The sequence below is a fragment of the Hyperoodon ampullatus genome (genome assembly GCF_949752795.1).
Source record: "Hyperoodon ampullatus genome assembly, chromosome: 10".
NCBI lineage: Eukaryota > Metazoa > Chordata > Mammalia > Artiodactyla > Ziphiidae > Hyperoodon > Hyperoodon ampullatus.
Window position 1 is genome coordinate 91,663,129 of NC_136923.1, and position 12,542 is coordinate 91,675,670.

The following is a 12,542-nucleotide window of genomic DNA, read 5'->3' on the forward strand; positions in this document are numbered from 1 at the left end:
GCTTTTGCCCCTAGACCACTGGGCTTTTTTCCACTTTTAATACCTTTTTGTAGCAATCCCATTCCTGCCTCCTGCTAGGTAGTTTCTATTTTCCTTTAGGTTTTGTAGAGGTCTGGGAAGAACCAAGACTGCTAGAACAGTATAAACAGACTGAGAGAAGCCTTAGTGTGATTTCTACGTAAACAACATTTAAAAGCTTTAGTATATTTGCTTTGTGAAATTCACTCTAGCTTCTTAGTATTTATATTTTTGTCTTTTCAGCTAAATGCTAATAAGGTGAGAGCTCAGACAGCTGAGATACCGCTAGGCAGGCTCTGACTGTAACCTCATGTAGAGATGTGCACACTATTATTAAAGCTTTTCCAAAAATATACTAATAAGATGAAACAACTACTTACACAGTAAGTGTTGCTGATCTTCCCTTAATAACTTGTTTTAAGTAAAGCCAAGACAAAGCAATATTATTAACTTTTGTATTTGGTGGCCCTGAAAGAATCATAAAGAAAAACCCCACCCAGCGACTATCACACATGTGCAAAAACACTAATCAGATGCTGAGAACATCCTGCAAGTCCGCCTAGTCGCTGTCTTCATTTCCAGAAAATTCAACAACTCACCACTTGGTCTGGACACCACATTTGGTTAAATGTTCCCTGTCAACCCCAGTAAGTTTCTAAAAATGTTCTGTTATGGTTTGTCAGTCAACACTTACTAAGGGCGATTAGAATGTGGGTTGGTCTCAGAGGCGAAGAATTGAGGTCACGGGGTGGTGGGGGAGGGGGGTTGGCGGCGTGGGGCAGGCGGGGAGAGAGGATAAAGAGGAGACACGACAGTCCCTGCTCTTGAGAAATGTACCCCAAACAGAGACAGAGCGTATTCCAGGACGGAGACTTGAGACCCCTCACACAGAAACACATAGCTGAAGCAAATTAATACCCTGCCAACTGAATTCAAATGCTCATACTGTAAGAAACTCCGACATGTTTCCAAGAATTACAAGTGAATACATTCAGGTCATGAAATTGTAGGTTAAATAAATATCAATTTAAGAAGCAATATAGTAAGATCTCAGCGGGAGCCCGCAGGGAAATGAGCTGTTACAAGTCAGGTTTTCTAAAGGGTTGTGGTGAATACTGTCCATTTAGTACCAAAGCCTAAAAACTTTGAATTAAAGTTCTTAAATCATAATACAGAGTCTTGCATTCTTAAACAAAATATACTGGAAAAAAATCTTAACCTACTGTCCAAAAAAAGAAAAAGAAAAGAAATCCTTTCATACAGGAACTCTTATCTAGAAGAGTCATTATGTGGTGGCTTGTTATTCACATAGAGCTTACCACATGCTTCCTTAAAAGTAAGCTCTTCTGGGTCATTATGTGGTGGCTTGTTATTCACATAGAGCTTACCACATGCTTCATTAAAAGGAAGCTCTTCTGGGAAATTGAAAATTAAACATTTAAATAATTTTTTTAAACATTGGCTATTGTGTAAAGACTTATGTGTGCGTGTGTGCACATGCACACACACACACACACACACAAACACACGCATCTAAAGGTCCCTGAGGCAGTTCTGCTCCCCTCTGTGGAACAGTCAGTTCAAAAGGAACGCTCCTAAGGACTATTCTTATTGCATCCATCCAGGCTTGTGGATGAATGATGCTACCGCTAATCAAGCTTAGGTTAGAATGAGACTCAGATGGAACAATCAGAACACCATTCTCCCCATACCTCCTAAAGGGACATCTTGGAGCTGAGTCTTATCCTTCCTCCACTCAGAGACCACATCCAAGAGAGCATTAAAATGAAAATCCATGCGCTTGTCAATAGTGGGGTCAGTTATTCTTCCACCTTCCTGAATTAAGTCACATCTTTCTCCAAATTTATGCATGCTGATGCCAAGCTTCAAAATAATAAGAATAAGAAGGTGAAAAGTTTTCCCTGGAAAAAACAGGTACAGGTTCTAAGCTGAAATCAGACAGAGCTCTCATGGAGAAAAGGGTCTAGGACCTCTCAAAAACAAATGCTGATTGGGGAATGGCAGCAAAGTAAGGCAGTGAAAAACCAGCATGGAATCTGAGAACGTAAGGGTGCCAGCAACAGCTTCTATGCCATGCCCTCCACAGCTTTCCAGCCAATATTTATCAATGTTTCAGACGCTATAGCTGTGCACCGCCTCTCTCTGCTCTGACATCCTATTTCCTCTAAGGAATCTCATGTGAAAGAGCACACAAACACACAAACACTCAGAGAAGTTGAAATTGAATTGACTGTCAATAAATAGTTCAGAAAAATCCTTGAGCCTACCATAGGTCTTCAAAGACACTAGGTAGGTTTGCCTGATGAAAGATCTGATTCTCAGATAAACAATGAATACTTTTGTTTTTTTAGTATAAGTATGTCCCAAATATTGCATGCAAAATACCCAGTGTAATATTTGGGATATACTTATACTAAAAAAATTATTGTTATTTATCTGAAAGTCAAATTTAAGTGGGCATTCTGTAATTTTGTTTGCTTAACCTGGCAACCCTAACCAAGTGGCCTGCGAATAATGCACAAATACAGTTAAAGACCTTGGGGCAGGGGGGAATTTTTTTTTTCTTTTTTTTTTTTTTGCGGTACGCGGGCCTCTCACTGTTGTGGCCTCTCCCGTAGTGGAGCACAGGCTCCGGACGCGCAGGCTCAGCAGCCATGGCTCACGGGCCCAGCCGCTCCGCAGCATGTGGGATCTTCCCAGACCGGGGCACGAACCTGTATCCCCTGCATCGGCAGGCGGACTCTCAACCACTGCGCCACCAGGGAAGCCCAGGGGGGAATATTTTAAGTCCTCTAGTTCCACCTTTGCAGAAAGGAAGAACTATACTTGTTCTTATTTACTTTTCAGAGGGCATGAGGGGGCAAGAAATCATTTTGGGGTTGTTACGTATTATTTAGAAGCATGTTAATACTGCACACAAGCAAACTGAGACAATTTTTTCTTTTCTTTATCTACAATACAAATCTTAAAGAAACCCACTTGTTCACACATTAGTGCTACTGGGTTGTTAATACAGCCGTTGACAATCTGGGCTCCTCGTCCCACTGTGACGCCTGTGAAAGACTTATCATCCCACACTCGGCCTCCAATTCTGTCTTTGGCCTCCAGGACAGTCACCTAAAAAGACAATCAGGGAAGCTGAATAGGATGCAGTATAAATGTACAGTGACATTGTTAAATGAGTTTCATATCTGGTTAATGTATTATTATATTATTAGAGAAACAACTTTAAAAAGAGGGCAGTGTGCATATGATCTAGGAATCCCATTCCTGGGCATATATCCAGACAAAACTATAATTCAAAAAGATACATGCACCTCTATATTCACAGCAGCACTATTCACAACAGCCAAGACATGAAAACAACCTAAATGTCGAACGACAAATGGATAAAGATGTGGTACATATATACAATGGAATACTACTTAGCCATAAAAAAGAATGAAATAATGCCATTTGCAGCAACATGGATGGACCTAGAGATGATCATACTAACTGAAGTAAGTCAGAAAGAAAGACAACTACTATATGATATCACTTATCTGTGGAATCTAAAATATGACACAAATGAACTTATTTACAAAACAGAAACAGACTCACAGACACAGAGAACAGACTTGTGGTTGCCAAGCGGGAGGGATGGATTGGGAGTTTGGGATTAGCAGATGCAAACTATTATATATAGAATGGATAAACAACAAGGTCCTACTGTAGAGCACAGGGAACTATATTCAATATCCTGTGATAAACCATAATGGAAAAGAATATGGAAAAGAATGTATACATACCTATATGTATAACTGAATCACTTTGCTGTACAGCAGAAATTAACACACTGTAAATCAACACTACTTCAATAAAATAAATTTTTTAAAAAAGGAGGGCAGTGTGAATAGGAGCTGAAGTAGATGTTAAAAACAAACAACCCAGGCTCTAGCAAGGAGTAAGTGAGTGGTCTTCTGGAGAAGCCCCTCAAACTGTTTCCTCTCAAATCCCAAAATGATAAGACTGGATGAACTAGCATGTGAAATGCATACTGAAAGCTTTTATTAAATAGTATTCCGTTAAAAAAATTAAAAAAGTATTCCTTTTAAAAATTAAAAGGCACTCTTAAAAACTAAGTTAAAGAGGTGGTTTTGTCCTATGAAATATCTATGTCTGTAGCAAAATTCCTTTAGCATTGTAAACAGGCCTTAACTTCCCTATGACTATTATTAAAAAAAAAAAAAAAACATATGTCATTATATCTAAGTATGGCCTCACAGGCTTGGCCAAAGCAGGTTGGTCCCATACCCAGACCGTTTTATCTCCTCCAAATTTCTGATGCTGGTGGTGGTGGGAGCTGCTCTTAGGTGGACAGCCCTGTGGCTCAAAGAGCTTCACTGCCCTTGGCTGTAGTAACTGAAAATGTGAATCCTCTTCAGGGCAAAACCAGTCCTTTCATTTCTGGATCCCTAAAAGCACTCCTTCCAATTGCTCCAGGAGGTTCCCCGAGCTAACCATCTCTTAGGTTAGGAGGAGTCTACTTCCTAACCACGAGGGAGAGGGGTGGCCTCTCCAGGGTCTCCTTAGAGAAAGGGGAGAATAACAGAGGTCCCCTGAATATTCTTCTTCCTTGGACCTATATTTCTCATTTTCTCCAACTAGAAAGGCTACAGCTTGTGATTCTCCCCTCCCCACCTTCTTTCTCTGACTTCAGATGAACTCAGAACCATCCGTCTCTAGTTTCTTTTTAGTCTATAAGAGGAAGGCTGAACATTAAAGACAGCACCCTTCCTAGACTTTGGCTAGGACTAACCTTCCTTGTAACATAATCTGTGGGTTTCCCAAGTGAAAAACGAACAAGAAACCTTGGCCCTAATATCTAATGCTGAAATACATAAATGACCAATTAAAACACCTCATAGCTTAATACCACTTAGACAATATTTTGAAATGCAAACACACTTCTTATACATTCAACTCAGATTCTTCTGTTTTGTCAGCAATATATATATAATCCAAGACGTAGGTCTTGCATTCCACCAAAAGGAAAACCTCTTAGGCAGAGCCACTGAAAACTTTCTCATCGCCGAAACTCCTCCAGCAGAGAAAAATGTTGTGAAAAAGAAGTTGTTTCTTTCAGCCAGAGAGAATACAGCAAAAGACTAATTCAATTCTACCAAATTGATTTTCACGTTTGGTTTAACAGAAGACCAAAGTCCTTGCAAAACAAGTTTTTAAAAAAGGAGAAATAAGTCAGACATAGGAAGTCCCAGAAATCTGGAAGATTTGAATGAATCTAACAGAAATTAGATACTGAATTGCACAATTTCTGTTTTTTTGTAATCGTCTCTATTTTGGCTAATTTTAATTAGATACTGAATTGCACAATTTTTGTTTTTTTGTAATTGTCTCTATTTTGGCTAATTTTGAACAACTAGAATAAGGCAACATACTAGATAAAAAGAAATAATATCCTTCTCCTTGGAGAAGAAGGCTACCTCAAAAATATACAGTACTTTAAAAGTCACATAATTCTGTCTTAACCCTGGATTAACTAATTCAATCCTGCTTCCAAAAGCAAAGATTTTTGTTTTCCAGAGTAAGGTTCAAAGTGTGATTCGCATAAGAAAATGTAACTGGATAGTTCATTAACTTTTATGCAGGAAATGGTGAATATCCAAGCTGCTATTTGTTGTCTCAAACTATTGCAGAAACAAGGGCTTTTTCTTCACTGCTGTGTCAATAATGACATGTCAAGAGTTTCTGCTTTTTTTATTTTACTTTTTATTTTATTTTAGTTTTTGGCCACACCACATGGCATGCAGGATCTTAGTTCCCTGACCAGGGATCGAACCCGTGCGCCCTGCAGCGGGGGTGCGGAGTCTTAACCACTGGACCACCAGGGAAGTCCCAAGAATTTCTGCTTTAATATCATCTTAGAGTCTCTTGTGTCTTGCCCATCATTGTCTAAAATCCTGTCCAAAGCTGCTGGAGTTTCTATTTCCTCTACCTTTCTTTAATTAAACCAATTTCAAATTTTGTATCTTTTCTAGGATCTATTGTAAAGATATAAAGATATAATGTATTTAGCATTCTTTGCTAAAATCAGGAACTAGTTTCCAAGTCTTAGAACATTTGGACCAAAGGAGCAGTTAATCATCTGTTTCCGCCTCCATGTCCCCCAAATCTTACCTTAATTCCAAAGTTATGCAGTTGCCTAGCAGCTGCTAATCCTGCTGGACCAGCTCCAATAATGATGACTGATTTCTGTACCAAAAAAAAAAAAAAAAAGAGAAAGGAAAAAGAAAAAAAATCCAATTAGAGCAATGAAAACAATGTAATAGAAGGTACTAACTGCCAAGCAACGTTCGTTCATCTGTATTTCCTTGATGTCCTGTCTGTACAAGTTATTTCCCTGAAGAATACATTAGTACTTGTCCTGAGTCAGCCCTTCCTCCTTTCTACCGCCTAGAGGAATAGTGATTGATATTCTCTTCCCTTGGAGAAATGCATATTCTACAAAAGTCTTGCCTTATAACTTTTATAGTGCTTACAGGAGTTTTACTTGTATTATGAACATTAATGTACTAGCATTTATCATGACCGATGGTGGTAGTATTGCTAGAGCTACAGTCACCTACGTTGTGGTAATCTTTAGGAAGAAGATGCTGGTCGGTGCTGACGGTGAGAACTCCTGTGTTGATGAGACCTTTCCTCGTCATAAAATAAAGTATCCTCTCCACTTCCTGAACACATCGGATGCGCACGAGACCCCGGACGATGATGTGAGGAATACATTTCTGAGGAGTAAGAGCTTCCTGTGTTTGGAAATAAAACCAAACTGTTAAAACCAACCAACCAACCAAAAACAACTCTTGGTTCCTCAGAAAGTGAAATGTAGAATTACCATATGACCCGGCAATTCCACTCCTATGTATTTACTGCAAAGAACTAAAAACATAGGTTCAAAAAAAATTCACAGCAGCACTATTCAAATTGCTGGAACAACCAAGTGTCATCAGTGGATGAAAGGATAAAGGAAAGGTGGTCTATCCATACATGGAATATTATTTGGTCATAAAAAGAAATGACTGCTTCCCTGGTGGTGCAGTGGTTGAGAGTCCGCCTGCCAATGCAGGGGACGTGGGTTCGTGCTCCAGTCCGGGAAGACCCCACATGCCGCGGAGCGGCTGGGCCTGTGAGCCATGGCCGCTGCGTGTCCGGAGCCTGTGCTCCGCAATGGGAAAGGCCACAACAGTGAGAGGCCCACGTACAGCAAAAAAAAAAAAAAGAAAGAAATGAAGTGCTGATGCATGCTACAACAGGAATGAACCTTGAAAACATTATGCTGAGCAAAGAAGCTAGTTACAGAAGGCCACGTATTGTATGATTCCGTTTATATGAAATACCCAGAACAGACAAATCTTATAGAGACAGAAAGTAGGCTAGTAGTTGTCAGAAGCTGGGGGAAGGGAGGAATGGGGAGTCTCTGCTTAATGGGTGTGGAGTTTCCCCTTGGGGTAATGAAAAAGTTCTAGAACTACATAGAAGTGATGGTTACACAATACTGTATACGTATTTAATGCCACTGAATTATCCATTTTACAATGGTTAAAAGGGTAAAAATGGTAAATTTTATGTTGTGTGTGTTTTACTACAATTAAAAAAAAAAAAACAAACCTCTCCAGGTAATTGGAATCCATCATTTATCACTAAGATATATAGTAAGACCAAAGGAAGGTCTGGCTGGCGAACGAAAAAAAGGAGAAAGGGACGAAAGCAGCACACAGCAATCTGCGTTTTATCACCTAAGTTTCCCCTCGCAGAGAATGACTGACCCGAATGACTGACCCGGGGAGTGTGGAGGCAGACCACACCACAAATATATTCGTGACTCAATAAGCCACACAACAAAGGCCATTACAGAAAGCCAGGATGCTGCTTGCACTGGCAGCAGAAAAAGCTGGATACTCATCACTGGTAAGACATGGGGGGAATGGACTTAGGAACTTGTAAAAAAAAAAAAAAAAAAAAAAAAAGACACTGCCTTTCTCTTTTCACCCCAGCAGCTTTGGCAAGGCCTTGGTCTGTTTCAAAGATTCAAGAGTAATGTGGCCTCTGCCCAGTGTCACGAAGTTAGAACAGGCTTGGGCCGTGCGGGCGGTGGCGGAGGGGGGACAGGGCCCACCCCGGCCTTTCCTCTACTTGTCCCCAGGCCCCAGCTCCAACAGAACCTGAACACAGGAAGATGACTATATACTCAAAATGTGAAAGAAATAACATGTACAACATTGGCTTGGATTGCTGCAGAAGATTAAAACACGTGTTTGTATTCATGACATTAAAAAAAAATCACGATGAAAGATCCTGCCCTCTGCAAAGAAAGATCCTGCATGCCACAACTAAGACCTGACACAGCCATAAAAATAAAATAAATAAATAAAGATTTAAAAAATCATTTCAAAGTCTGACCCCTTTAAAGCTACCATATTTGAGTTTTCCCACTAGAGTATTAAATAGATACAATACTTGCTATCTTCTTATTACAAATTAAAATAGATCCACACTGATAAGTGGAGGATGTTTTTTTATAAGAGTCTTCTCCTGTATAAGTCAAATTTCAAAGTCAACTAAAAAGAAATGGGAAGAAAAATGAACCCAAGGCTGTTTCTGAAAAGTGCATCTTCACAACTTACTGACAGGAAATTCTGACCACAGTTTTGTTTAGTTCAGCAAATGTTTATTGAATACCTCCCTCAAGCCTACTGGAGAGGAAATGAATAATTCTACCTTGCCCAACCCACTCACCTGGGTGTAATTCATATAAACTGCATTTATAGCCATAACTTAATCAAGTCATCTCAGACTGGAGTCTAATTCAGTGAAATACCAGGGTGGAACTGGAATATCTTTCTTTAACCAAGATTTCTTTGGCAGTCTTGTAAAATGTTCTGCATTCAGCAGTCACTCAGATAATTGCAGAAGAAATCAATAAATTGGAAAAACACTACGGTCTGGAAAGCCTCTGCTTCAAAAAAAAAAAAACAAGGGCTTCCCTGGTGGCGCAGGGGTTGAGAGTCCGCCTGCCGTTGCAGGGGACGCGGGTTCGTGCCCCAGTCTGGGAAGATCCCACATGCCGCGGAGCGGCTGGCCCGTGAGCCATGGCCGCTGAGCCTGCGCGTCCGGAGCCTGTGCTCCTCAACAGGAGAGGCCACAACAGTGAGAGGCCCGTGTACTGCAAAAAACAAAAAACAAAAAACTCGTGGTCCCACCCTGCCCACCCTTCTAATTTATCTTCATCCTTTTCAAGGTTGGCACTGTGTGAGGGCCCTAACATTTATGCAGTCCCAGCAAAAAGCGAATCACTGGTCTCAGATGCTTGAGGATAACCAGGTGAGTCAGAATCCCTGCCCTCGAGGGGTTTATAATCCAGTCTTTAATGTTTTATTCTTTTTTCTCCTGGTATTGTCATTGGAACTCCTTGAACCAAATTTTGCACACCATATAACTAGAGAGTGAGGAATTCTGATGACATATGGTCTAAAGCGGTGGTTCTCAGGAAGGGGAGACTTTGCCCCCATTTGGCAATATCTGGAGACATTTTTGGTTGTCACAACTGGGGGAAGGGGGTGCTATGGCATGTGGCGGGTAGAGGTCAGGGATGCTGCTTAAACATCCTACGATGCAGAGGACAGCCCCGACACAGAGAATATCCACCCAAATATCAAGAGTCCTGAGGTGGAGACACCCGGATCCAAAGTTTCTGTCCACAGACAAAGCAACTTCTCTCCTTAACAGAAGTCTGTGTCCATGTGCTGCTGGCTAACGCACGCTTCACTCACCTTGCAGTTAGTGTACCACAGGGCGAGGATGAGGTTCCTCAGAGCCAGGTACATGGTGGGGTCTCGGGAATACTCTGGGAACTCATAGAGCTCATCCAGCTCCATCACGTCTGGCCTCACGCACAAGGCTTTGCCGCACTCGTTGGGCTGGTAGAAAGGCTGGAAGTACCGGTTCATGCCTGGAACTGAGAGAAGACGCAGAATGGGCAAACCTCACAAGCTGTAAATTCTAAATCTGGCTAAATTGAAGAGCAAAAAGAAACCAGAAAGGAGAGCCTAGACAAGCTCCCCAGTCTGTCCTACATAAATATTTCCACTTCCTCTGTCCAGTTAGACAAAATAGGCGTGAATTAAACATTTTTTTTCCCATTCTTTCTTCAAAAATTCAATTTCTGTGGCATGGAATTTTTTTTTTTTAATTTTTTGGCCACGCCACATGGCATGTATGATCTACTTCCCCAACCAGGGATCAAACCTGTGTCCCCTGGATTGGAAGGACGGAGTCTTAACCACTGGACCACCAGGGAAGTCTGGATTTTTTTTTTAAATTTTTAATTGTGGTTAAAAAAAACATGTGCCATAAAATTTACCATCTTAATCATGTTTGAGTGTTACCGTTCAGTAGTGTTCAGTATATTCACATTGTTTTCCAACAGATCTCCAGAACATCTTCATCTTGCAAGACCAAAATTCCAAACCCAACTGAATGCCAAGTCTCCATGGATATATATCTTAAAAGACACTTTCATTGGAATTTTTCTGATTATAAAATTAATAGGGTCATAGAAGTAAATAACAATCACTAACCACTGATAATCCTTGAGCGGTGTTAGCATTTAGGAGTATAGTCTAACCTTGGTTCTGTTTCTTTGAATAGAGAATATAAATATAACTGACATTTTTTCTTACAAAGCCAGAAAAAAATGCAATAAAAAGGCTGTTTTTTCCTACCTGCTTTTCAAGAACAATGTCCCATGTCATTAAATATGACTTCAATGGACATATACTATTATCTTATTTATTATTTAACCACTGCCCTATTGCTGGGCACTTAAATTTCATCCAATTATTTCACTATTATAAACAATGCCACACAAATCTTTGGACTTACTTTTGATAATCTTTGATAATTTATTTAGGATAAATTCCTACATCCAAAGAACATCTATTTTAAGGTTTTTGATTCATGCTGCCAAACTGTCCTTCATAAATGTAGACACTAATGGTATCTGAGTTGCCTGTTTTATTCCTCCTTCATTAACACTGGGATTTATCACTTCAGCTTTGATTTTGACCACACCTGCATTTTTAGAGGGCCCAGTGTTATTAGTTAAAAACCTTAAGATAGGGCTACAATGTCAAAATCTACTTGCACCATCAAAGATGAAGTTTGTTAGCGTGCAGGAGATGATCTACAATTCTTGCTTGTACACCAAGAATTCTGACAGAGAATTTTAAAGATCGCTTTAAAGTAAATGGTTATCAGTCTGCCTGCCTTGACCTGAAGTTTTTTCAGGAGTGGGTTGTTTGGCAGAGATTAGCAATGGCATAATTAGAAGCAGAAAGACTCAGGGAGAAAAAAGAAGGGTGGCTCATAGAGTCAAAACTTTCTTCTGGCATGTCAGAGTGAGTAGGTATTATCATCAAATTATGCAGCTATCCAACTTTCAAAGAAATGCTCATTAAACTCCATAGGCATGATTCCTAGACAAGTGTTACAGGCTTTCCCACTGACTGAGGGAAAAATTAACTGTCCAATATATACAGATGATATGAGTGATCCACAGTGAAACCAGATCCATGAAATAATGAGGTGCTTTGCAGCAGGCTGCACACATTTAAAAAAAAAATCTTGGGGCTTCCCTGGTGGCGCAGTGGTTGAGAGTCCGCCTGCCGATGCAGGGGACACGGGTTCGTGCCCCGGTCTGGGAAGATCCCACATCTAGCGGAGCGGCTTGGCCCGTGGGCCATGGCCGTTGAGCCTGCGTGTCCGGAGCCTGTGCTCCGCAACGGGAGAGACCACAACAGTGAGAGGCCCACATACCGCAAAAAAAAAAAAAAAAAAAAAAAAAAAAAATCTTGGGCTCTCCTGGTGGCGCAGTGGTTGAGAGTCCGCCTGCCAATGCAGGGGACACGGGTTCGTGCCCCGGTCCGGGAGGATCCCACATGCCGCGGAGCGGCTGGGCCCGTGAGCCATGGCCGCTGAGCCTGCGCGTCTGGAGCCTGTGCTCCGCAACGGGAGAGGCCACAACAGTGAGAGGCCCGCGTACCGTAAAAAAAAAAAAAAAAAAATCTTTTCCGTTCTGCTCACCCACATATTTCCAGGGCAAGGGCGGAGAGAGGAGGGAAAGCAGGGAGGGCCAGGACCAGCTCTCACCCAGCACAGAGGGGACTGCCTTGGAGTGCTCCAGCTTCCCAGGACTGGTGTCGCTGGCCGCGCGGTGCGTGCTGGTGCAGGACGGGCTCATGCCAACGCAGTCGGGGTAGTAGGCAGAGAGCAGGGGTGCTGCCACGCTATCTTTCAGCAAAGGAGGTAGGATGAGCATGGAGTACCACCAATGGTTGGAAACTTCCGACACTCTCTGCAAGGGGGCAGAGCAAAACGAAGAGGGTCAACGGCAAACAAGAAATGTACGTGCAGAGTCAGCCAAGGACAGATGGTTCTCGTCGTGCCAT

At 41.4% G+C, this 12,542-nt stretch overlaps 1 protein-coding gene across 4 annotated transcripts in view; it reads right to left on the reverse strand.

Annotated features, from left to right (window-relative positions):
- KDM1B (lysine demethylase 1B) overlaps positions 1–12,542 on the reverse strand; it is a 51,982-nt gene that overhangs the window by 20,405 nt on the left and 19,035 nt on the right. For 3 of the 4 annotated variants that reach the window (XM_079713851.1, XM_079713853.1, XM_079713852.1), the window contains exons 7-12: positions 12,244–12,448; positions 9,867–10,051; positions 6,666–6,842; positions 6,217–6,291; positions 3,019–3,156; positions 1,731–1,902 (exon numbers count right to left, since the gene is read on the reverse strand). In XM_079713851.1, the coding sequence (XP_079569977.1) occupies positions 1,731–1,902; positions 3,019–3,156; positions 6,217–6,291; positions 6,666–6,842; positions 9,867–10,051; positions 12,244–12,448 (952 nt within the window). The remainder of the gene's footprint in view (positions 1–1,730; positions 1,903–3,018; positions 3,157–6,216; positions 6,292–6,665; positions 6,843–9,866; positions 10,052–12,243; positions 12,449–12,542) is intronic. The other variant, XM_079713854.1, reaches the window with a different exon arrangement.